The sequence below is a fragment of the Lygodium microphyllum genome, chromosome 9, assembly GCF_053477565.2.
Source record: "Lygodium microphyllum isolate KBCC chromosome 9, Lygodium_microphyllum_v1.1.10, whole genome shotgun sequence".
NCBI lineage: Eukaryota > Viridiplantae > Streptophyta > Polypodiopsida > Schizaeales > Lygodiaceae > Lygodium > Lygodium microphyllum.
In genome coordinates, this window is record NC_141143.1 from 91,486,755 (window position 1) to 91,513,908 (window position 27,154).

At 43.4% G+C, this 27,154-nt stretch overlaps 1 protein-coding gene across 1 annotated transcript in view; it reads right to left on the reverse strand.

The window, feature by feature from the left end:
• Positions 1 to 27,154, reverse strand: part of LOC148031290 (chitin elicitor receptor kinase 1-like) — a 59,761-nt gene that overhangs the window by 21,605 nt on the left and 11,002 nt on the right. Inside the window, exons 8-9 of the mRNA XM_087685561.1 lie at positions 8,663 to 8,752; positions 8,492 to 8,591 (exon numbers count right to left, since the gene is read on the reverse strand). Of these exons, the coding sequence (XP_087541687.1) occupies positions 8,492 to 8,591; positions 8,663 to 8,752 (190 nt within the window). The remainder of the gene's footprint in view (positions 1 to 8,491; positions 8,592 to 8,662; positions 8,753 to 27,154) is intronic.

Below are 27,154 nucleotides of genomic sequence, written 5' to 3' on the forward strand. Positions count from 1 at the left end.
ATATATATGTATATAGATATATGTATACATATATATGTATATATATGTATATATGTATATATGTATACATATATACATATATACATATATATATATATATATATGTATATACATGTATATACATATATATATATATGTATATACATGTACATACATGTATGTATGTACATGTACATACATGTATGTATATACATGTACATACATACATGTATGTACATGTACATACATACATGTATGTACATGTATATACATACATGTATATACATATATATATATATATATATATCTCTCTAAAAACCTAAAGTGGTACACTTGTCATTGTACTGAAAAACGTGATCACTCTCTACCCTGCTCTTTTGCACTCTCTGTCTCTCACTGTGCATACGACAATCTGCTTCGATCTTCGTGCTTAATCGGTCCCTATAAACTAGTATCAAAGCGTAAGGTGCTACAGAGATCGTCAGGCTAAGGCACAAGACCAAAGTGGTGACGAGACGGCTCAAAGGCGAGCTCTCAGGGCAGCAGACTGACTGTCGGACGTAGGTCCAACGTGGTCCAATAGGCAACAATAGATCCATCGTGGACCAGTGGGCGTAACGGACGTGGACCAATGGGTGTGAAGTCTGCAAGGAGCACGGACGATGCGCTAGCGTATCGGGCAGCAGTCGACGACCAGTCCACGTAGATCTAACGCATAACGGAGCAGCAATCGAGCAGGCGTGGCAACATGGCGCTGCAACAGACAAGGCACGGACAAGCACGGCTCACGGGCTCACGGACGGCGACCAACGGGCGTTTTTAGTGGAGCGCGCGACGGTGACGCGACCAGCGGGCAAGTACGCGACGGGGAGGACGAGAGTTAGGTCTGACGGGTCAACTCCGAAACCTTTTTTTTTTTTAATCCTTTTCTCAAACTCCATGCTCTATCTAACCAGGGTTCATGCATGCAAGCACAAACCATCAAATTTGTGCAATTTTGGCCCAAAAAGTTGGGGCTTTGCCAGACTGAGCATTATTCGTGAAAATTTGAGGCATCTGCGTCGGAATTGCAGACATTGTGCGCATTTGAATTGGGAATTTCGCCAAAATTGTTGAAATTCTGCTCATCTGAGTGAAATTTCTCAACCTTTGGCCCAAAAATTTGGGGCTTTTCCCAGATTTGGAAAATTTCATGCAGAACAAGCAAATTTGTCTCAAAAATTGCAAGAATTTGTGACATTTTGTCCCCGACATTCGGGGCTTTTCATGTACATGCACAAATTGGCTGAAATTAACCCAATTTCTCGACATTGAGGCACATTGGACCCCGTGCAATTTGGGGCTTTTGCAATTTGGGTAAAATTTGTGCAGCATTTGGTCATTTTATGTACATGCAGGTTGAATTCCGCGCAATATGGACATCAACACTTCGCAAAATTTGGGGGTTTTGCTGAAATTGCTTTATTTTGGCAAAATTGGACAATTTTATGCATGACAGAGGAAATGCAGATGTATGTTTGACATTTTTGAGCACAAAATTTTGGAGCTTTTAACCGTTCGTGTCAAATTTTATTCCCGTGGGTTCATGTACAACAGAAATTGCAGCTGAAATTTTGGGATTTCTCATGTAAAGTGATGCACATGCCCTTGGAACAGCTGTAATCAGTTGGATAATGCTGTAGCGCTTGGTTTGGCGCTTCTGAAAATTTAATTACAGATCTGAAATCTGTATTTCTGCGTGGATATTTATTGCTGATTGGTACTTGTTTGTACCTTGGTCACTCCGATGACAGTTTGGGCCTGAATTTACTGGTTTTTTGGTCACATTTGGGCCGAAAATCATGGCTGGCAGCAATGACAGCAGTAATCTGATGCACATAAAGAAGCTTGAAGGCGAACACAATTTTGCAATTTGGCAAAAGCAGTGCTACAATATCCTGTTACAAAAGAAGCAGGCAAAGCCGATCAAAACCAAAGGGGCAAAGCCCGTGGACATGGATCGGGATGATTGGGATGAGTTGAATGAGCTTGCACGCTCAACCATAGAGCTCTCGATTTCTAATGCTTTGCTTTTTAACATTGAAGGTTTGGATTCTGCATATGCTATATGGACTAGACTGGAAGAACTGTATGCACACAAGAGTGCTGCAAGCAAAGTGTATTGGCTGAAAAAGCTTATGGATTAGCGTATGAAAGAAGGTACAGCAATGTCTACTCACTTGAGTGAGTTTAACTCCATTTTCAACCAGCTGGTTGCCTTGAAGTTCATGATTGATGAGGAATTTAAGGCTACTTTCTTGCTTTGCACTCTACCAAAGAGTTGGGATACATTCAGGACTGCTATGAGCAATTCTAATGTAATCCTTTTGTATGCTGATGTAGAGAGTGCTCTACTTATGGAAGAAATGAATCGGCAGAACAATGCATCCAGTAAGTCTTCTAGTGCTTTGCATACTAGGGGCAGATCACAGCAAAAGGGCAAATATGATGGCAAGGGACGCAGTAAATCACGTGGCAAAGATATTGAATGCCATCATTGTGGAAAGAAGGGTCACTTTAAACGTGACTGCTACAAATGGAAGAAAGAGAAAGGAAAAGGCAAAAAGACAGATGATAGCAAGAAAGAGAAGAAGTACAGTCAGCCTAAGAAGAGCAGTGTAAAAATTGAAGAGGTGAATGTAGTCACTCATGATAGTGACAATGGGAGTGATGTACTCTTTGTCTCTTCACACTTTGGTGCACATGCTTTACTTGCAGATACAGATGATGACATACATACCTGGATTCTTGATTCAAGTGCTTCCTTTCATGTCACCCCTCATCGTGAGTGGTTCTCCGCCTATACAGGGGGTCGACATGGTGTTGTCCATCTTGGGGACAACTATGCATGTGAGATTGCAGGTATTGGCCGTGTGCAGTTACAATTTCAGCATAGCTCTATCTTTACACTTCAGCATGTATGGCATATACCTCAGCTCAAAAAGAGCTTGATTAGCACAGGGCAGCTAGATGATGATGGTTTTCATACCACCTTTAGTGATGGAAAATGGAAGATCTGTAAGGGATCTAGGGTTATTGCCTAACCTTGCAAGAGTGATACTTTGTATCCACTTCATATATCTAGTGTGCGTGACCATGTTGTTGCCGTGACCGAGCAGCCAAGCGTTTCTTTGTGGCATGGCCGGTTGGGACACATGAGTCAAACAGGAATGAAAGTGCTTTCTCGTTTGGGTTACTTGAGTTGTCTTCGTTATGCTGATTTTGAGCATTGTGATCATTGCATTTATGGCAAACATGCACAGACGTCTCACAAAAAGTCTCTTTCTTTGAAATCTTCTCTTCTAGAGTTAGTACATTCGGATGTATGTCAACTGCCACGATTATCTTTAGGGGAAAAGAAATATTTTGTCACCTTTGTCGATGATGCTACACGAAAGGTATGGGTTTACCCTATTCATAACAAGGATGAAGTGCTTGACAAATTTAAAAAATTCTTGGCATTGGCTGAAAATCAGACAGATAAGACACTTAAGTGTCTTCGCTCTGACAATGGTGTGGAATATGTGCCCAAGGCCTGTCAGGCATTTTGTGACAGCAAAGGGATAAAGAGGGAGCTCACTGCCCCTCATAATCCACCCCAAAATGGAGTTGCAGAGCGTATGAATTGGACCATACAGGATAAGGTCTGTACGATGCTATCTCATGCTGCATTACCCCATGGTTTTTGGGCAAAGGCTATTATGACAGCCGTTCACTTGATTAATCGATTATCAAACAGGTCTTTGGGAAGGGGGAGTTCCTCAAGAAGCGTGGTCGAGCAAGCCATCTTCATATGCTCATCTGAAAGTGTTTGGCTGCAAGGCTTTTGTGCACATTCATAAAGAAAAACATAGCAAACTTGAGCCAAAGTCCTGTAAATGCATTTTCCTAGGATATGGTGTCGAGGGTGAAATGGAATATAAATTGTGGAATCCTGAGAAAAGAAAAGTAGTACGCAGCAATGACGTTATCTTCCGAGAAGATCGCATGCACAAACAGCCTGAAAAGACTGATGAGGTCCATAGGGTTGTATTCTGGGAAGAAATACCTTTTGGACAGCAAAATGTGCCCGTTGTACAGCAACAAATACCTGCTGTAAATGAACCTATAATTGCACGAAATTATGCTGGAAATGATCAACGAGCTATTGCCCATGAAAATGAGCCATTACATGTGTAGGAACAGCCAAGACAGCAAGCTATTAATGCTGATTTGCAGGCTGAAATGCCAGGACAGCATGCTGAAAATTGAAATTTGCAAGAACAGCCAGCAAACAATGACCATTGGGTTAGGAGATCGTCTAGGGCTACTAGACAACCTGACAGATTTGTTCTTGGTGCAATTAATGTGGCTGATTATGTCATGTTGACAGACTGTGATGAACCATCTTGCTTCAAGGAAGTAATGTACAGACAGGACAACAAGAAATTGTATAAAGCCGTGCTGTCAAAGATGGAATCTCTTGAAAAAAATGGCACTTGGAACTTGGTGCAGATGCCTAAAGGGCAAAAAACCCTTCCATGCAAATGGGTTTACAAGATGAAGGTCATTTCTGGTTCCTCACCCAAGTACAAAGCAAGATTGGTTGCAAAGGGGTACAAGCAGGAGCATGGAATTGACTTTGATGAGATTTTCGCTCCTGTAGTCAAGATGACTACATTGAGAACCATTTTGGACTTGGTTGCAGTTGAAGATATGGAGCTCATACAGATGGATGTAAAGACGGCGTTTTTACATGGTGATCTGCATGAAGACATATATATGTAGCAGCATGAAGGGTTAGTTGAACAAGGGAAAGAAAAAATGGTATGTAAACTCAAAAGGAGTTTGTATGGGCTGAAACAAGCACCAAGAGAATGGTATCATAAGTTTGATACATTCATGCAGTTCCAAGGCTTTCATAGAAGTCAAGTGGATCATTGCTTGTACACCAAGAAGGCAACAGATGGCAGCCTGATTATATTGGTTTTGTATGTTGATGACATGCTGATTGCTGACAGGGATACTCATGCCTTGGATTCATTGAAGCAAAGTCTTCATGGCAGCTTTGACATGAAGGATCTGGGTGATGCAAATCACATTCTTGGCATGCGAATACTCAGAGATAGATCTAAAGGCTTAGTCTATCTATCTCAGCAGGAGTATATCTACAAAGTTTTGCAGCGTTTCAATATGGAGGGGGGAAAAACGATTGGGGTTCCATCGCCTCCATATGTGAAACTCAGTGCAAAGGACAGTCCTACATCTGATGATGAGAAGGCCTAAATGGCCAAGATACCATATGCATCAGCTGTTGGTAATTTGATGTATGCTATGGTTGCTACACATCCTGACATTGCCTTTGCAATGGGACTGGTTAGCAGATACATGGCAACCCTTGGCAAGAAGCATTGGGATGCAGTGAAAGGTATTATGAGATACCTCAAAGGCACAAAGAAATTGTGCATCTACTTTGGAAAGCAGAAGGCATTTGTTGTTGGCTTTACGGATGCAGACTAGGCTGCTCATGCGGACTGCAGGAAGTCCACTTCTGGGTATGTGTTTACATTCACAAGAGGAGCAGTCTCTTGGATCTCCAGGCTATAAAAGTGTGTTGCATTGTCTACTACAGAGGCAGAGTATGTGGCTGCCACTGAGGCATGCAAGGAGGCTTTATGGCTTTCACATCTGGTGGGAGAGCTTGGCATCTCACAGTTATCCATTCTCCATTGTGATAGTCAGAGTGCTATCATGCTAGCACGGAATCCTGTCTTTCATGCAAAGACAAAGCACATATAGGTAAAGTACCACTTCATTAGAGATGTACTTGATAGCAAGAGCATTCAGCTTGTCAAAGTGCATACAAATGATAACCCTGCAGACCTTCTCACGAAGGGTCTTCCAACAGAGCGGTTTGCTCATTGCCAACAGATGATGGCAGTTGGATAGATATATTTATTTCAGTTTTGTACATACCTAGACTTAGCTAATTCTTTTCTCCTCTTAAGGCACATTGCCTTTAGGTCGAAGGTTGTTGGGAATAAAGGGCCATCGTGCCTTTTATATGTACACGGGTGTGAACACACCCTTAGCACATTGTACTTATATATATATATATATATATATATATATATATATATATATATATATATATATATATATATATCTAAAAACCTAAACTGATACACTCGTCATGGTATATATATATATATATCTAAAAACCTAAACTGATACACTCGTCATGGTACCGAAAAATGTGCTCACTCTCTACTCTGCTCTTTTGCACTCTCTCTGTCTCTCATTGTGCATACGACAGTCTGCTTCGATCTTCGTGCTTAATCGGTCCCTACAGTTTCCCCATAAGTTACATCCATTAATGTAACATTTTATTTAATTTTTCTCTCTTTAATTTTCTAAATAAAAAGGAGGGGGGGTCGTAAGATTGTCGACGCTAATTTTTATAGTAAAGATGATGATGATGATTGGGGGGAGGAGGGGGCGGCCTTTTCGACGATCGTTAGTTCGACCGCCCCCCCCCCCCCCTCTGTTTCCTTTTCTAACGTTGAATTTTTTTACGTTAGTTAGTTTCTAACATTAGTTAGTTATTAGTTTTAGTTAGTAAGGTTAGTTATTTACTATCTTAACCTTACTAACTTACTTACTTAACTAACTTATTATCTTACTAACTTACTTACTTAACTAACTTTTATTAACTTACGAACTAACTAACCAATTAATTGCGTGGAAATATTACAGGTTGGCATCCCATACCACCAACTACACCATCTCAATGTATTAACATGTAGCCCAACGAGCCAAGAATCCAAGAGTGGTGATCACACAATGAATGCGCACAATAGGGCCTTAAGTCCAATAAATAGAACTCTGCTGCCCTAACCCCAAAGTACCCTTAGTGCATTCGCACTAGGTCACTTCATGACCACTATCACCTATGCTACTAGCGTCCATCCGAATGTCCAAGGACATAACAACAATCCTTGCATCTCTTGGCTTAGCAAGAAGCAAACTACAATGGCCACTTCGAGCTATGAAGTTGAATATAGGGTAAATTTTCACAGCTATATTGAGTTTGTTTTGCTTAAACACCTTTTGTCAAGCCAGTACATTGTACTTCCATCTACTACTTGTATCTACACGAAAAGCCAGTGTGCATTGATAGTTGCATAGAATCTAGTATTTCATGCATGAACAAAGCACATTGAGGTGCATTATCACTGTGTTAGAGAGAGACTCCATGCACAAAAGATTCATTCGATCCATGTACCTACACAAGGCAACATGGCAAACATATTCACCAAGGCTCTATCCAACCAAAAGTTTGAAGCCTTTTGCAAAGCTTAAGGCTTATTTCCATTCAAGGATTAATATGTGACATCCTTGTTTCATTCACATCATTCACTCCAAGAGGATTTGTTAGATACACCTTGTATTTTTCTCTAAGTCGTTCTGATGTTACACCTTGTGCTTTCCTTTGAGTCATTCTACTATGAACATCAACAAACATTTTTTACCCTCTTGCATGGGAGGGGGTTTTGCCTTGCATGAATACACTTCACTGTGCAAGTCTCTATGACCTTCGGGTTGTGCTTTCATTGTTGTGATTCATTACAATGAAGGTACTGTTGCATGCTTCTCTTTGTGTCTACTCTCACTCTCACTCTCTACTCCTCTTTATATCTATTGAGTTCGCATCTAATCCGATACCATAAGCCAAAACCCATACACCAACGTTACTGACCAGCTATTAAACCACCTCTATGGTAGAGTAGTGCACATTATACGAGCCCTTGCCAAGGAAAATGAAGCTTTAAATTGCAGTTTCTGAGTTCTCTAACTGCTTCTTTGTCCCAAAATTTTAATCAGCCTTTGTTGTGATGCACACCATGATGTGAACACAAAAATCAAGCTGCAAAATATTGGTGCTGCAAATAGACTGCTGATAACAAGGGTTGTCAGTAAGAACAGTGTAGGGCCCCAAAGAACATCAAGCCAGAAGAAGGAAGAAGGGAAGCTTAGCATGCCCAGCTTTGTAACTTTGTCAACATTTGATATAGACAGCTCAAATCTGCTGTTCCAACCAAATTCTAAACCATGGTTACAGAGCTGAATCTTCCCACTGCAAAAGGCCACCTATCTCTGTCAATTATTGCATCAAAATTGAACCATTGAGTTTAAAGCTGATTTCACAAATAGAGCAGAGCACAGTATGATGCTGAGAGAGACATAGATCTAAGATTTCTAACACTAGCCACAGCTCTGAAATTCCTTGAAACATTGGTCCTTCAAGAAATGAATTTTGAGTTCAGATAAGCAAGAGGAATGCAGATTTTTCTCATCCTACACACACATGCACACCCAAAATTCAAATGAGGTTTATTTTATATTTACCCTTGAAGGCTACCAACTAGTTGGAGTTACATTGATCAACCTTACACACACATGCACATGAGCACACGCACACACACAAACCAACCATTTCTGTCAGGATGTAGATGCCGGGTTAATGATCCATTATCAACAAACTCATACACCAAGAACAAATGACCTTCAGTGCAATATCCCACAAGCTGGACCTGCAAATTGAAAGAACTGATTAAAAACTAGTGAGCTAAACAATCTGCAAATCAGAGAGAATGGAACTTACTAAATTCGCATGATGCACACTTGAGAGTATTCTCATCTCGCTGATGAACCCTTTTGTCTCTGTTGAAGACATCTTCTTAATTGCTACCCTCTGCATAGAAGTATCGGCTCTTCGTAAAACAATGTCCCAAATTTAGTATAATCTAGTCTCTTTGTACAAAGATAATTTTCCTACCCCGAAATCACACTGTCTAGCCACTGCAACAGATGTACTAAGTCCTGAAGTCTAGACTCCAGTGGTACAGATGCTGGGCATTGTATAGCCTTAATGCACATGCTCTCTTCTCAGGACATTACACTACCAGCAAACTGCAATACAGCTGTTTGTAAGACTGCCAAAAATTCTGGCCTATTCTCATAGTCAGGTGGGATGGGCCTTGGGATGCATGAACATTGTTTCTGTAATGAAAGGGGCTCCCTCACAATTGTACCCCCACCCGTGCCAATCCCTTGAGGGAAGACCAACACTAGTTTCATTGATTAAGAGAGAAGCATCGAGCTATGGTCATAAATAGTCATCAAGACAAACTAAGCATGTGATTACTGATGATGATAGATGAGATTAGAATCGAGACATGAGATAGGTTGAGTACAGCAGGTTACAGGGATTATTTTTTTCTAGACCATAGATGCGTTGTACGAAGACACTTTGTACATAGATCTCGCAATGCAAGTGGAGGCAACATGAGCAGCTGCAAAGGCAACGCACTGGAAGGCAGTCTTGGTTTGCAGTTTGCATTGAGAAACCCTTCACTTGCAGTTTGCGTTTTTTGCATTTCTGTGTTTTGCGTTTAGGGTTTGCAGCCCCAAAAAGGGGCGCCATCCTAGACTAACTGTGCCTATTTATAGGCCACTCTCTTATTCATTCCTTACGGCTGATTCATTCAATCCGTCACCTCTTCTCTCCAACCTCTCCACTACCCTCACACCCCTTCAGGAGGACATTGCGGTTCGTGGTTCGTGACTGTCATCATCATCTTCCTTGTGCTACGGCACCCTTGTTCCCTTGTATCGCATTCACTTCATGATTCAGATCTTCATCATTCCATTCATCAGAGTTTCTTCTCTCTTCTCTTCTCTTCTCCATGTTTGCTGAGTTCACTCCATGTTCCTCCCCGCCAACCCTACTTTCTCGTTGGTACATCATCTTTTGACATAGTATCAAAGCTGGATCTGCAAAGATCCTCCACTCCAGTGAAGGCAAAGAACGGTGGTGGGTTCGGCATCCACTTCTCTTCTTCTTCCGCTGCATCAAAATCTCATTTTTGCAGATTTCAGGTATTTAAGCTTGCTGCCCACACCTCAAACGCGGAGGACATCACGGTCCAATCTGGCCATTGCTGTCTAGAACAGTTCGACGCCTGTTTCCAGCCTATCACACACTGTTTGGAGCTGATTTCAGCATATTGATTGCTGCTGCTGTTTTTTCCTACGTATCCATGGCTTCTTTACCAATAGATATCCAGACTACTGGGTGCTCCTACTGTGGCATCACCGAACATACCACCGATGCTTGCCGACTTCGACCTTTGCTCCCCACCCCCCCGGAGTATATGCGTCTTCCACCAGGCACTCCTTGTGCCACCTCTCCTTTCAGGGCCACAAAGATCGTTCTACATCAGCTATCAAAGTACTATGCTCAAAGCAATAAGACGCATCCGATGCGCACTAAGTCCTTTCGAGCACATGGAGGATCGATTGGCGCTATGACTTCCTGGAGATCGTCGCAATGCCAGCGGCAATCTTCTCCCACTTATTTTCAGGTACAGTGGCTTCCACGACCTACGGATCTGCAGTCCGCTCCGCTCCATCGAGAGACAGTGATTGTTTGATACCGACTGCTCGTCAGTCTGCTCCTTCGAGAGACAATGGCTGCTCGACTCCTTCCTCTTCTTCGGCTACCCAATCTGCTCCACTGAGAGATAGCCACTATTGCCCACCTCTTGCTCGTTCTAAGCTCCACCCTTCCCCACCCTCGAGTACTCGTGTTCGAGAGGCCACCTCTGGGAGTTCTTCGGCACCCCAAATACCTTCTTCAGCACGACCAGCAGCACTTCTTTCGTCATTGGACATTTCGGAGTCCGTGATCCATAAGTTTTTGGATTCCCTATCTACTTCAGAGGGGGATTCAAAAGGGAATGTCATTTCTTTGCCCTCAAAGGGGACATTTACTTTTTCTTCAACTTCAGCGGGAGTCCCTCCACCTCCCACCTTGGAGGGGGAACCTACTCCACATGAAGTTCTTCACCCATCCTCTACTTTCTTGGGGTGGTTGTCTTCGACCAGTCATCTCTTCTGCTGATACCCAAGATCTTCAGGTACCACCTAGATCAGGACCTCGGAGGTTCAGTCGCGACCTGGTGACGAGGCCTTCGTATTCCTTCCAGGATGGATGCACGAAGCTAGGGAATTCTCTCCTAAGGTTGAGTTTCGGGTTCTCCAATTCACTCTGTCTACTGTTCTTTACTGCAGATTTCCTTTCCGATGTAAATCTTGGATCTTAGGGGTCCTCTAAATCTTCTTTGTCACTTGGTCAACATGGACCCACCTCCCTGAAAGGTGAGAAGGATCGAAGCTTGCACGCGAGCTATGGCGGGAGAGCAAGAGCAAGAAAGAGAGAGACAAGAAATGGGAACTCCAACAGTCACAATGTGTGACCGGGCCTTCCTTTATTCAAACTGTCACTAAAAGAATAAATAATAAAGTGACGTGACGGGCGCCCGCCACCTGCAGTGTGCAGTGGCGGGTACTGTCAGTGTAGTAATACACGGGGCGGCACGGCGGAGGCGCCTTTACCCCCAACAACCTCCCACTTAAAGGCGAATCTGCCCTAGTGAGAGAGAAAAGAAAAAAGAAAAGACAGTACAAATGTACATAGGTACAAGGGATGAGGAAAGGTGACATCTCATCCAACGCCCATCAACCTCCTGAGGAAGGCAAAGCGCTCAGTAGTGAGGCTCTTCGTGAGTAGATCTGCAGGATTCTCGTCAGTGGAGATCTTGACAAGGTCAACAGACTTGTCCTCCACGACACCACGTATGAAGTGATACCTCACCTCAATGTGTTTCGTCTTCGCATGGAAGACCGGATTCTTAGCCAACTAAATGGCACTCATAGAATCTGAATGCAGTGTAGGTGTAGCATCAATCCCAAGGTCAGCAACTAGACAGCCTAACCATATGGCCTCCTTGCAAGCCTTAGTGGCTGCAACATACTCGACCTCAGTGGTAGACAAAGCCGTACACTTCTGAACCCTGGACATCCAAGAGACAGCCCCTCCAGCATAGGTGAATACATAGCCAGAAGTGGACTTCCTACTATCTGCATGTCCTGCATAATCGGAGTCAGTGTACCCCACGACCCCTGTATCCTGGCTGCCATAGCAAATACACATATCTGCTGTGCCCTTCAGGTACCTCATGATACCCTTCACGGCATCCCAATGTCTGCTGCCAGGTGTAGCCATATAGCGTGCCACAACACCAACTGCATGCGCAATATCTGGACGAGTGGCTATCATGGCATACATCAAACTGCCCACGGCTGAAGCATAAGGGATCTTGGCCATCTCGGCCCTCTGCTCATCTGTCTGCGGACAATCGGCCTGTGATATCTTCACATAAGAAGGTAATGGACAGCCAATAGGCTTTACGTCCTACATGCGGAAGCGCTCAAGGACTTTATGAATGTACTCCCGCTGTGAGAGATACAAAAGTCCCTGATGCCTATCGCGCTTAATGCGCATCCCAAGTATATGTGAGGCTTGTCCCAAATCCTTCATCTCAAAGCTCTTCTTCAGCTGAGATTTAAGAGCATCTAGCTCATCATGAGCTTTCCCTACTATCAGCATATCATCAACATAGAGTACCAAGATAAGCAAACTGCCTTCACGGGCTTTCTTCGTTTAAAGACACGGATCCATAGCACTCCTGCTGTAGCCCTGTGACTGCATAAAGGCATCAAACTTATGATACCATTCCCTAGGTGCCTGCTTCAAGCCATACAAGCTCTTCTTCAACTTGCACACTAGGTGCTCCCTGCCAGGTTCTGCAAAGCCCTTAGGCTGATCCATATAGATCTCATCATGCAAGTCCCCATGTAGAAAAGCCGTCTTGACATCCATCTGATATAGATCTAAGTCAAGCTGTGCAACCAAAGCCAAGACCAAGCGCAGGGTGGTCATCTTAACCACAGGAGAGAAGACCTCATCAAAGTCCACACCATGTTCCTGCTTAAAACCCTTTGCTACCAATCTAGCCTTGTATGCCGGCTTGGGGTGTCCAGGGGTACTTTTCAGCTTGTACACCCACTTGCATGGCAAAGCCTTCTTGCCCTTAGGCAAGGCAACCAAATCCCAAGTCTCATTCTTATGCAGGGAGTCTATCTCAGACTGCATAGCCCTCTCCCAGGAGTGACTGTCACCCCTGCGCATAGCCTCATCATAAGTGAAAGGCTCTCCTGCATCTGTAACCAAAACATAATGCATAGAGGGCTGAAATCTGTCAGGTGGACGTCTGTCTCTAGCAGACCGTCTCACCGCAGGCTCTGCTGCCTGTCTAACTGCCTGTCCAACACCCTGGCCCTGTGGAGGAACTGCTGCAGGCTGTACTACTGGCTGTGCTGGAGCTCTAGGCTCCTCCTGAAAGATCACTCTACAGATCTCAACCACCTTCTCAGGCTGCATGTGCATCTTGTCTTCATGGAAGACGACATCATGGCTGCGTACTATTTTCCGCGCCTGCGGATCCCATAGGCGATAGCCCATCTCTCCTGACTCACCATAGCCAAGGAATATGCATTTAATGCTCTTTGGATCCAATTTACTCCTCTTGTCCTTGGGCACATGGCAGAATGCCTCACATCCAAAGACACGGAGATGCGCATAAGAGGGTGGCTTACCAGCCCAAACTTCCTCTGCAACCTGAAAATCCAATCCACTGGAAGGCGATCGGTTTATGACATGCACTGCCGTACTAACTGCCTCAGCCCAAAAACTCTGGAGTAGGCCTGCATGGCTAAGCATAGAGCGCACACGCTCCTGAATAGTCCTGTTCATGCGCTCAGCCAAACCATTTTGGGGTGGGGTGTAAGGGGCGGTCAACTGACGCTTAATACCCCTGTCATCACAAAACTGCTCAAAAGCATACGAGACATATTCTCCCCCATTATCTGTCCTAAGGCATTTCAGCCTATACCCTGTCTGGTTCTCAACAAGAGCAAGCCATCTCTGAAAAACTGCCAAGACATCAGACTTCTGCTTTATGGGATAAGCCCACACTTTCCTAGAAAAATCATCAATGAAGGTAACGAAGTACTTCGCGCCACCCATAGACATGCAAGGCATAGGCCCACAAACATCGGAATGCACCAATGCCAAGGGCTCACTCATGCGTGGCCTACCCGATTTCTTATGCGTAGACCTATTCTGCTTACCATAAAGACAATGATCACACGAGTCAAAACATGCATAATCCAAAGGCGGAAGATACTGCAAACCAGATAACATTTTCATTCCCTTTAAAGACATATGCCCCAAACGGGCATGCCAAAGTGATACATGTGGGATAGAGCCCACTGCCAAAACATGGTCTACAGAAGACCCAGATACAACAAGAGGATAGAGGCTGCCAGCCTTGGCGCCTCTAGCAAGCACAAGTCTGCCTTTGGTGATCTTCCAGGCAGAATCCCCAAAACAGACATGAAACCTTGCATCATCCAACTGTCCTGCAGACATAAGACTGCGCGTAAGCGCAGGTACATGACGTACATCCCTGAGCAAAAAGGAACTGCCAGTGGAAAACTGCAACTGAATATCTCCACAGCCCACAATATCAAGAGACCTGTCATCTCCAAGTCTGACTGATCCAGATACAGTACGGTAAGAGTGAAACCACTCACGGTAAGGCGTCACATGGAAGGACGCACCTGAATCCAATAACCAGCACTGTGCATACATACTAGGTGTCTCAGTCAAGTGTGAAGCATCAGAAGAACTAGCTGCAAGTATGAACTCATCACTACCATCGGAATCCTTGGTCTGCATGACATTAATTTCTTCAATCTTGACGCTGGACTTCGCAGGTACTATGCTGCGATCAGAGGACTTCTCCTGCACTTTCTCTTTGCCCTTATCCTTGCGCTTCTCATTGCGCAACTCATGACACTGTGGTCTGATATGGCCCTTTTTCCCACAATGATGACAAGTGACATTTGCATTGCGCCCACGCGACTTACTACGCGACTTGCCACGAGATTTAGACCGACCCTTCTGCGAGTCACGGCCTCGGCCATTACCACGGTCATACCTGTCATTCCTGTCTCTAACTGTCAAAGCATGACTACCACGAGAGGCATCCAAGTTTTTGCGATTCACCTCTTCCTGAAGAAGAGCACTCTCAACATCTGCCAATTTTAGAGTAGCACTAGAGGCACAAAGAGCAGTACGGAAAACATCCCACGACTCATTCAGAGTCCCAAGCAAGAAAAGAGGAGTTACTTCCTCTCCAAAGGTGATATCCTGCGAAGTCAGGTTCTTCAGTATAGCATGGAACTGGCTCAAGTGAGCAGACATAGTCGCATTATCCTTCATGCGCAGATCCATAAGCTGCTTCAACCAGTACATCTGACTCGCCGGACTTTTCTTATCATAAAGATTCTTGACCTTATTCCATAGATCCCATGCACTCTGTGCTTCCTCAAATACATTATAATGTACCTGTTCAGTGAGAGACAATACAATCGTGGACTTGCATAGCTCATCAAGTTCAAGCCAGTCGTCAATGTCCATAGTTTCAGGCTGCTCCCCACTCAACCGAAGTGGCTTAATCTGAGATTTCTGCACCAAAACTTGCCATATTTGACTCTTCCAGTAAGAGTAGTTGGTACCATCCAACTTTGTAATGTTAAAGATGGCACTATCATGCGAAGATGACGCCATTATGCAGGCTGGAAATGCCCAAACAGTCCAAAACTGCTTGCTGTTTTACTGCAGAAACTGCCAAAACCTGACACAAATAGGTGTCTGCTCAAAGAGAAAGATCCAAATATGAGACTCAGCTCATAAGCATGCTGTGAACCAAGAGTACATCAATGCATATCCATAAAGATCGGAGTATGATCCCAAAGTCTCAATGCGTATGTAGCTGCTCAAGACATAAACTGCTCCAAATACATGTAAGTGCTCCAATAGCATGCAACTGTCAAAGGTCAAGCAAGCATGTAAAATGCTCCCACTGGCACAAAAGGCGTACAAAGCGAGCTCAGAAGCTCAAACAACCCAAGAGAAAGCACCAGTGATAAGTGACCCTGTCAATGCATCAAGCGCATCCAAGAGAGCATGATATACATGTTGCACCGGTCGTATTAACCATGAAGCAATACATAAGCCCAAATAAGCTCTCGGTCAACTCAATGACATCCAAATAGCAACCAAGATCAATGATCAAGTAAGCCGGGAATGCTCAAATACATCCAAATCCAAGCTCCAAATGTCGGTATGGCATACACGAACCAAATAGCATATGTCACGAACCAAAGCATGTAATGCAAAAGCCTAACTGTCAAGCAGAGACATGAGGCATAGGCAGTCCACGAGCATGCCAAGTCGGTCCAAATGCCAGTGAAGACGGAGCTAATGCGAAGCTCAAAAGCATCCCATAATCTCATACATATGCTCCAAGTCGTCCCCAAATGTCAGAGACATCATGCCAAAGCTCAAAGCATACATCCGATATCGGTAGGTAAGTGCCAAAGCATGTAAAGTACCTTCAGCCCACTGTTATTCCAGCATGTATTTACTGTTCTAAACAGTAGATTTCAGCCCCGAATTCAAGCCAAAATCATGGTCAAACCAAATGCATACATCCCCAATACATCCGGGTAGGAAGTAGACCGCATACGAGCATCAAATAAGGTAACCGGAGTAGAGTATAAGCATCAAATGCCAATGCCAAGTGTGGCTGCCCTATTTCCAGCACTGTATAACAGTAAATAACAGTCCCAAATCAGCCAATATTTCAAGCCAAAATCATGGCATAATCATATGCATACATTCCCAAGGCACTAGGCATCATGTAGACCGCATACGGGCATCAAATAGAACAACCGGAATGGAGTATAAGCAACAAATGCTAATGCCAATGGTGCTGCCCTGTTTTCAGCCTGTTATGACAGTTTATGACAGTCCCAAATCTGAAGAAATCAGCCCCGAATGATCAAGACCAATGCCCAAAGCTTGAATGACATCAAACATGAAGTCTATAGCCCTCTTGATCAAGGTAGAGAGCAAGAACCAATGGCCAAGTGTGGAGCTGAAGTAGATGAGTGCTCACAGCCTGGAAAAAAATGATGCAATCTGCCTTGTTGGTGCTGAACTTGCTGCTGCTCCACATGGGCTGAAAAGGGGGTAATGGGGGGCTCAAGAAGGGCCTATCAAAGGCCTATGACAAGCCTCTTTGAGCCTTGATAGGTGTAAGGCACAATATGAGGGGAATAAGCTTCAAGGGTTTGAAGCCATGGCTGCCCTTGCTGTTTGCAACCTGTAGACTGAAATAAAACCCTGAAAGAATGATCAAATACCTCAGTATCAATGCCTTGAAGGTGCCTCAATAGGCCGGGAAGGTGCTCGGGAAGCCGGGGAGTGACGGGAGCTCAGGGAGATCGGATATGGCTGCCGGGATGGAGATCCAATGCGTGAAGTGAGTCGATGCGAAGGTCGGAAAGCACCGAGTCGAGCTCGAGCAAGAGAATGCCAAGCTCTGATACCAGTTGAAAGGTGAGAAGGATCGAAGCTTGCACGCGAGCTATGGCGGGAGAGCAAGAGCAAGAAAGAGAGAGACAAGAAATGGGAACTCCAACAGTCACAATGTGTGACCGGGCCTTCCTTTATTCAAACTGTCACTAAAAGAATAAATAATAAAGTGACGTGACGGGCGCCCGCCACCTGCAGTGTGCAGTGGCGGGTACTGTCAGTGTAGTAATACACGGGGCGGCACGGCGGAGGCGCCTTTACTCCCAACACTCCCGAGATCGAGTACGGGCATATCCTTATGATTCTTGGCACCACACAAAGTCCGACATTCCTCCTATGCATTGCATGTTTTCTTTATCTTTGTACTAGGGCGCTTGGGCAAGTGAACAATTTCCCCACGAGGGACACAGTCCAGGTGGCACCTGCTGCATAGGAATTGCATCTCCACCTCCCTCTTCTCTTATTCCCCTTTTTGGCCTTGAGAGGGGGTGTTAAGAAACCCTTCACCCTTCACCTGCAGTTTGCGTTTTTGCGTTTCTGTGTTTTGCGTTTAGGGTTTGCAGCCCCAAAAAGGGGCACCATCCTAGACTGACTGTGCCTATTTATAGGCCACTCTCATTCATTCCTTACGGCTGATTCATTTAGTCCGTCACCTCCTCTCTCCAGCCTCTCCACTACCCTCACACCCCTTCAGGAGAACATTGCGGTTCGCGGTTCGTGGCTGTCATCATCATCTTCCTTGTGCTACGGCACCCTTGTTCCCTTGTATCACATTCACTTCATGATTCAGATCTTCATCGTTCCATTCATTAGAGTTTCTTCTCTCTTCTCTTCTCTTCTCCATGTTTGCCGAGTTCACTCCGTGTTCCTCCCCGTCAACCCTACTGTCTTGCTGGTACGTCGTGGCTGTCATCATCATCTTCCTTGTGCTACGGCACCCTTGTTCCCTTGTATCACATTCACTTCATGATTCAGATCTTCATCGTTCCATTCATTAGAGTTTCTTCTCTCTTCTCTTCTCTTCTCCATGTTTGCCGAGTTCACTCCGTGTTCCTCCCCGTCAACCCTACTGTCTTGCTGGTACGTCATCTTTTGACAGATCCTTCTACATCTATAAATAGACAGGCTGCCCACCATCCAATCCATCCTTGTCTTGCAAGTTTCAACCATCAACCCTCTTCCACTAGTTGTCCAATCCCAATGGTTGTTGCTACGTGGTCTACAACTATCACCCAGCCTCCCATCACTACTAGTGATCAGCTATCATCGTCTTCAAGTGGTTACATTGTTGTGTTTACTAGTTCCAGCCTAAGACTACTACGTTCTGGTTTCCAGCCTGCTGCCCTTCCATTTCAAGCATCAGCTTGATTTGCATTTGTACCTACAGCACAACATTTTTGTGTTTTCGGCACTTCTTTTCATCGACATCTACTGTGATTGGTGGCTACTGCACTCAAGATCTGTCTCTGAGTGGACAACACACATCGACACCTCCTCGGCCCACTCCCACAAGAGCTACCAACTATTGGACAGCTCTGCCCTTGAGCATTCTGTACATTCTCTCATTTATTTACAACATTGATACATTCACTTCAGAGTTCTCTTTCTTCTCTATTTTGCGTTTTGCATCTTGTGTTTTGCAATTTGCATTCACAGTTTGCATTTATTGTGTTACTGTCTAAGTTTTTGTGTTTCAATCATGTTTTCTCTATGCAAACCCTAGAATATCTTCACATGGTATCAGAGCATTTGCTCTTTTAAAGAGTAAAATGCGGCTATGGTGGAGAACTTGGTTTTGTGCAAGATACACAAACAACACATAATTGATTCACGATGGCTCAAACGACTCCATCTTCAAATACTCGTATGCTTTCTCTAGTTACTCCTTCAATGGAGGCCCCAAGGACACATTATGGTCTTGATTTAGAAGACAATGTTCCTACAAACCTTTCTAGTAGGGATCACTCACCGAGACCCAACTCTTCTTTGTCTCATACTCCTTCACAAGGTGCATCTCAGTTGGAGCACTCTACTGACAAGACCGATCGCCTCTCAGTTGAGGAAAGACTATCCACTTGGGACACAACCGAAAGTTCAAACTCTTCACCATCAAGCCTAGTGACAAGTTCGTACAATCCATTTTTGTGTGAGTCTAATTTTGTACTCTACTGCTCCTACTATGCAAGAACCAATTGAAAGTCACCATGGAGACCCAAATTCATACTGGTATGGTTTTCAAGAAAACTCTATGTTCAGAGATGTTTCATAAGGTAATCCTTAATGATCTATTTCATTTGAGTATGAGTTTTCATTTGAGTATGAGTTTGGTGCTTCCCATTCACCTTCACATTTCCCACCCTTCCCTCCCACATTCACTTCACATTTAGATTCCTCTTCTTTCAATCTAGATCCTTACTTTAGACCTACAATAGGTTATCAAGTCTTAGCACACATTGTCTTTGATGCACATCAAGGTTCTAAGCCATCATTAGATACTGAGAAGTATACCACTCTACAGCTTGGTACATCATTAGCGATAATGCCATCCTTTAACACCTTATATAGACCGCAAGTATGTTATTCTATGTCCTCTAGTCCTGTAGAGTGGGGAATCCCTCTCTTGCACACTATACCACCACCCTGGGTTGCTCAAACGCATGAATCCCCATCTTGTATTAATGAGTCACCTCCTTCTTTGAAAGAAACAAGGAGTGGAACCCTAAACACAGACCATGTTCCGATATCAATGGTCTATAAGGAGTTGAATTAAGATCTCTGATTGATTTGATCATTGCCTTCCCCTAGGGTAGTCTCTTAGGAGTCCTAGGTCATCCTTAGGGACCTTAAGCTACTTCCAAGTAGGCTTGGCCATACTTTTTCAAGTCTTCTGTTGCACATTTCCTTCTTTCATTCACTTCCATTGCATCTCACTCTCACAACATCTAAAGCATCTCAATATAAAGCGTCTAGTATGCGGATCTCCTTATTGATCTTTTCATGTTGGGTTTTGTACTTCAGTTAGGACTAGCATTGGAGATTCTCCCTAGGCTAAAGGTTTGTTTTTCGATGCTTGCCTTAGCGAGTATTGCCTCCATTAGCATGAAAACAAAGATAGCATCTTCTCTCTTAAGATCCAATCTCCTTTTTCCTTATCTTGGCATCCATCTTTGTTTCCTTTCAATTCATGTATTTTTTATCATTTAACATCATTTTCTACACTTCTAGTTGATCTTCTTTTTCTATTGAGGCATTCTTCACTCACCTAGGAGCCATTTGTCACAAGGATGTGAAATTTTTGAGATGCTTTAATCTTGCTAATAACATTTGATTAAGTTAATAATCAAATGTGCAAGGTTATAAAGGGCATGTGTTGCACATGGCAATAATTTCATGGTTGATAGCCAATGACCCCAAGGAGTCAATGGATGTTAAAGGCAAAAGTTGAGACAAGTTATACCAGTTGAGCTTTGGTTGTCAATTGGTGTCAATTTTGACCCTAGGCAAGTAACTTGGCCATTAAGTGTCAGTGGTGACACTAGGGACTAGGCATTAATTAATTAATTAATGCCACTCTAAGGATCAACATATGTTGGGGACCACTCCAAGTTGCAAATGGCCTAGCCAATTTATTTATGAACAAGCACATTTAATTTGAGAAGTGGTCAAAAGGGCTATAATTAATTCATTAATTAATTAGCTGAAAATTATTGAACCCTCGCATGGACCGACAACAACAATGGCTTTGACCATCCGCTTCCATCGATCCACTTTGAGAATATGGAAAGAGAGATTGCACTTAATTATGGTCCATGCAATCTCTATTTTTGCTTGCCTTTGCCTCTCCTTGAGAAAGGAGAGAGAATCGAAAACTTGCCCCATTGCTTGGGCAAGAGTGGCTTATCTCATAGGTGCACCACTTGAATGGCTTTTTTCTGGATGGGATAGAAGAGGCCCTTCCAACGGAGGAAACCGAGACGGTTGGAGAGAGATCATCTTCTACATCTGAGACCTCACAATCGGGAGAGACAACCTTCTCACTTGCCCTTGAAAGGCCTTTGCGTCGCTTCAATGGCAAGTATTTCCAACGACAATTTTCATAGACATCATCGTGAATCCCACGGCATGATGTGGCCTTCCTCCTAATTTGCAAAGGTCGATGAGAAGACGAGTGATGGATGAGATTTGGAGCTTTGGACAATACTTGCATTGCCACTTACAAGTGTTGGATTTCTCCTTCACTCGTTCGAAGTAGACACAATGCAAGCGAAAGGACTCATGGAGAGGGGGTGTCACTAATGATATATAGAGATGATTGAATAAAGGAGTGGAAAGGGTAGAGAGCTTGAAGGAGGAGAGAGCTTGAGAGAGTAGAAAGAATGGAGAGCTTGAAGGGAGGGGTGGAGAACTTGAAAGGATGAATGAGATGAAGGGAAAGGGGGGGGGGGGGGGGGGCGGGGGGAGAGAGAGAGAGAGAGAATTCTAATTCTAAGAATTAAATGGTGGCCCATGGGAGAGGATGGTTGCATTGTGCCATTGTGTGTATACGAGAGAGAGAGAAATGGATGAATCATGAGAGAAAGAGGAAAGGAGTAGAGAGTTTTTAAACTTATTTCTTTAATCTTTAAACTTTTTCCTTAAGTCTTTGCGTGAGAGAAAGAAAAGATGGAGAGAGATAATAAAGATAAGAAAGAAAGAAAAGAATAGAGACGAGAGAAAGAGGAGAGAAAGGAAGAAAAGAAAGAAAAGAAAGCGCAAGAAAAAAGGGGAAAAACAATCACTTTTTATCGTTTAGTGACCGTTTGGCATAAGAGAGGTAGAGCGCAATTGGGCGGGGATCAGATCGGACGAGACTGGACAAGTCAAACAAGTTGGCCCATCCATCGGATGTGAACAACCTTATCCCACACACACACACTTTCGAGTTTTTCCCCTCCAAGGTATTCTTTGAGTGTGGATCGTTTGGTATCGCAGTTTGCCTCAATGGCATTACCTAGTAGACCATCCGATCATTCTATAATGCCCTAGCCAACATTTGGACAAGGCTATCCTGTCCAAGTGCCTCAACCTACACCTATGGTATCATACGGACCTATGTCTGTTTCAGTACCTCCATAGCAATCAGCACTCATTGGACATCAACAACCTATTTCTACCTATCCATCTTTACCCCCTGGTTCTCCTTATCCATGACCACCACCACCATCTTATCCTCCATCCTATTCCATCTATCCATCTTCCCAAACACCTCATGGTTGTAGTTCCTCATCCACCAAGCATACATTTAATGGCAAGACTCGTTTCAAGGGGTCAAACTATACCACTTAGTCAAATTTGATAAGGTGTGTCTTAGACTCTCAAAACCTATGAAATTTAGTACAAGGGTTGAAACTCCAATCTGATCCTGCCCTTGTTCCATACGAGATCGTCCGCTCATGGAAGGCTTGTAACACCTCCACTTTTGTTGAGCTTATACAAGGCTTGCTGCCTGAGTTTCACTCTCAACTTTAGCATTTCAACTTAGCATCCAAGCGTTGGGCACACTTTACTAACCGCTATGCTGCTCAGGATAGAACCCACCGCATCAAATTGCATCATGAGCTCCAAATTTTCAAAATCAAAGACAAGGATTACTTGAAAGTCAAGTTGGTTGGTTATCGGCGTCTCCTCATCGAGTTCTCAACCATTTGGACTCTTAAGTCTTTTGATGATCAGGTTCCCTTGTTCCTAACAAGCTACCAAGAAAATTTTTTCATTTTTTGCAACAAGTAATTTCACAGTCTCAAATGCCCACATTTTATGAGTTTAAGTGTCAGCTATTGCGTCATGCATGGTTGTTCGATCAATTTCATAACACGTCCTTGATAGAGGGGACTCTTGTTGTATCTTCTTAGAGGGAGCAACAGGGCAAGGGCACACAACTCAAATCAAAATCAAAATCAAAATAAGACTAGTGAATCCCAAGGTACCAATCAATCTTCACTTAAATCTGGATGGTAGAATGTCCCTTAAAAAAATAGATATTGTCAACATTGTAAAAAGGTTGGCCATTATGATAACGAGTGTCGATCTAAGGCAAGAAGCACACTACCCAAATCCAAGAATTAGACCCCCGCATCCCAATCAGATAAGCCCCCAACACAGGAAGAAGGGTGGTGGCACCCCTTAGCAAGGACAATGGAAAGACCAGACCCACACTGCCACCGGTCCGTCATCACAATCGACGAACTACTCAACTCCAGAGGGTGGGTTTGATTGGTCTACAGAGGCCCACATGATGAGTACAAGCGGAAGCAAAGAGAGTACGCATGTTGATCGAGATGCAATAGGAGTTTAGTGAACATCAATATGTCTGATGAAATGATACCTAACATCAATATATTTGGTACGTGCATGAAACATGGCATTCTTAGCTAAGCATATAGCACTTTGGCTATCACATCCGAGTACAGGTGTTTTGGTGGGCAACCCAAAATCCTTAACCAAATGACCAAGCCAAACAACTTCTTTTGAAGCTGAAATAGCTGAAATATATTCAAATTTCAACCTCGATGGTAGAAAGTGCTACTATCTTTTACAATCTAGAGCACCAAGAAACTACCCCACTAGTCAAGGTAAAAATGTACCCACTGGTAGACTTGCAAGTATCCAAGTCACTTACCATGTTTGCATCACAATATCCCTACAGATCTAACGTACCCTTTCCACAGCAAATACATTTTCTTTGTGTGTCCTTGAGGTACCATAAGATGCATTTCACTGCTTTCCAATGTGCTTTGTTGGGATTTGACATAAACCTGCTCACGACTCCCACAACATGAGCAATGACAGGTCTAGTAGCAACCATAGCATACATAAGTGAACCACAAGCTGAAGCCTAAGGAACACCCTTCATAGAGTTGGCTGTATTATCATATTTTGGGTGATCTACGTTGCTAAGCTTAAGATATGGTGGTAAAGGAACACCAAGTGGCTTAGCATTGGCCATAGAAAAACCATCAAGTACTTTACTGATGTACTTTTCTTGTGAGAGAAACAAGAGCCGCTGCTCTCTATTTCTTGTCACACGCATGCCCAAAATGTGTTCAGCTGGACCCAAATCCTTCATGGAAAAGGCTCAATTCAACTGTTTTTTCAATGAATTAATTTGGCTTTTATGCTTACTAGCAATAAGCATATCATCCACATAAAGCACAAGTATAATAACACTTCCATCATCAGCCTTCTTGATATATAAGCAGTGATTTGCATTACTTCTTTTAAACCCATGTGAGAGCACGAAGACATCAAACTTTTTATACCATTGTCTAGGAGCCTGTTTCAAACCATACAAGCTTCTTTTAACCTTACACACCAAATGCTCCATTCCTTATATAACAAAACCTTTTGGTTGCTTCATGTAACAACTCTTCTTCCAAATCACCATGCAATAATGAAGTTCTAACATCCATTTGATCAAGTTCAAGATCCATAGATGCTACAATGGCAAACAATACCCAAAGAGTGGTCATTTTGACAAAAGGGGAAAAGACTTTTTGAATGTCAATCTCCTCATTTTGTATATAGCCCTTAGCCACAAGTTTGGCTTTGTACTTGGTTTTGCCATCCACACATTTGATTTTATAGATCCATTCGTTAGAAATAGCTTTCCTATCTTTGGGTAATGGAATCAAATCCCAAGCATCATTCTGATACAATGACTTCATTTCTTCTTGCATAGCTAGCTCCCACTTTTTCTTTAATTCACATGATAAAGCCTCTTTATGCGTAAGAGGCTCAACTTTGTCTGTAAGCGAAATGCAGTCCAAAGAGAAATCAAACCTTTGTATAGATCTTCTAACATGTGTAGACCTTCTTACCCAATGATCTATGTTATCAGGTAATGGATCCACATCCAAAGGAATGTCACTGACCTCATTATTGGCTGCTGAACTGCATGTTCAGATTGCTGTAATGCATTTTCAAGCTGCTGTAATTCATTTTCAGCATGCTGATTTTGTTGTCCAAGCTGATTTTCAGCATCCCTTTGCTACCCATTTTCATCTGGCTCAATGATGATATGCTGATTATCATAACTAGCATCAAATGGAACTGAATTTTCAGTGGCTAGTGGCTGATCGTGCTGAAATTTCACTCTCTTTTTGTCTAAGTCATTAGATGTGACACTGTTTAGCAACTTTGACTCATTAAATACCACATCCCGGCTACGTAGCACCTTTTTCATGCTTGGAACCCAAACTCTATAGCCCATTTCACCTTCATCTCCATGACCCATAAAGATGCCTCTATGAGATTTCATGTCAAGTTTGGTCCTACTATCAACAAGTACATGTACATAGCATTCACAGCCAAAAACCCTTAAGTAGTCATATAAAGCAGGTTTGCCAGACCAAACCTCTTCAAGAATGCAGATCGGTTGCAAATATGCATTGTTGGGTGTAAAGTCCCTTCGTCTCCGTGTAAATAGTCTTACGGGTGTGAACATACCCTTATTGTACCCTAACATATAAATACATTCTTTTATTCTTTGTGTACCATCACGATCTAGTACACCTATCTCTGCGTTCACTCTAACTCTCAACTCTGCAACTTGCATCTCGCTCTCGCACTCTATTGCACACTCATTGAGAGCACATAGTGCACGCTTCTCCAGATCAAAGGCAGCTCGAGAACAGCTCGGGGCAGAAGGTCAATCAAACACCAGTCAAGGTGACTAGCAGCTACTAAGCGTGTGACCGTCGGCAGACGAGTAGCGAGCAGTTGAGCAGCTGCCAACAGCAAGCGCACATGATAGTCAAGCGAGCAACCAGTTGTGCAGGTCGACATTGAAACCAGGCGCCAACAACATCAGCTGACGGGATGAGTCCAACGAGGAAAACCAACGTGCAAGCGACAACTGCACGAAGTCATGGTGTGACATGCATGACGGGCCAACACACGAGCTTGACCTACGTGACGGGACGAAGGACGGGCGTGCCACAAAGGTCGTGACGGCGAGTCGACAACCCCCTCCATTTAAAACAAAAATCAAAAATATATTTATTCTCTTGCTCTAACGGGGATTCGCGCGCTGAAGCACAGATTTCAGATTTGTGCATATTTATGCCTAGAAATTTGGGGCTTTTCAGATTGAGTGCTATTCATACAAAATTGAGGAATCTACATCAAAAATTGTAGACATTGTGTGCGTTTGAATTGGAGATTTCACCAAATTTATTGAAATTTTGCTCATTTGAGTGAAATTTCTCAATATTGGACCCATAAAATTTGGGGCTTTTGCTGTATCGATGAAATTTTGTTCAACTGAGTCAAATTGGTTGGCATTCGTGCACACTTGGACCCGGAAATTTTGGGCTTTTGCAAAATTTTGTGAAATTTAGCTAAATTTGCCCATTTTATGCTCTCGAAAACATGTATTAATGCAATTGGAGCAGATTTGATAGTGAAATTTTGGGGCTTTTGCTGAAATCTGTGGATTTTGGCAATGTTGATGCGTGAAATGCACTTTGGTAATATTGCTAAAGCAATCTTGTTGCCATAAGCAGAGTGATTTGAGTTTTCTTTAATCTCTCGCTTGTGCGATTTTGGAGAAATTGCAGAGATTTCTTGGTATTTAGTGTATCAGAAGTTGATACGGGCACATATGTATGCAATACACATGTTGGACAGCTCCCATTGAGTTAATGTATTGCTGATTATTCATGTTGCAGCAGTCTTAGTGATCATTTGCAGATATGGAATCGTTGC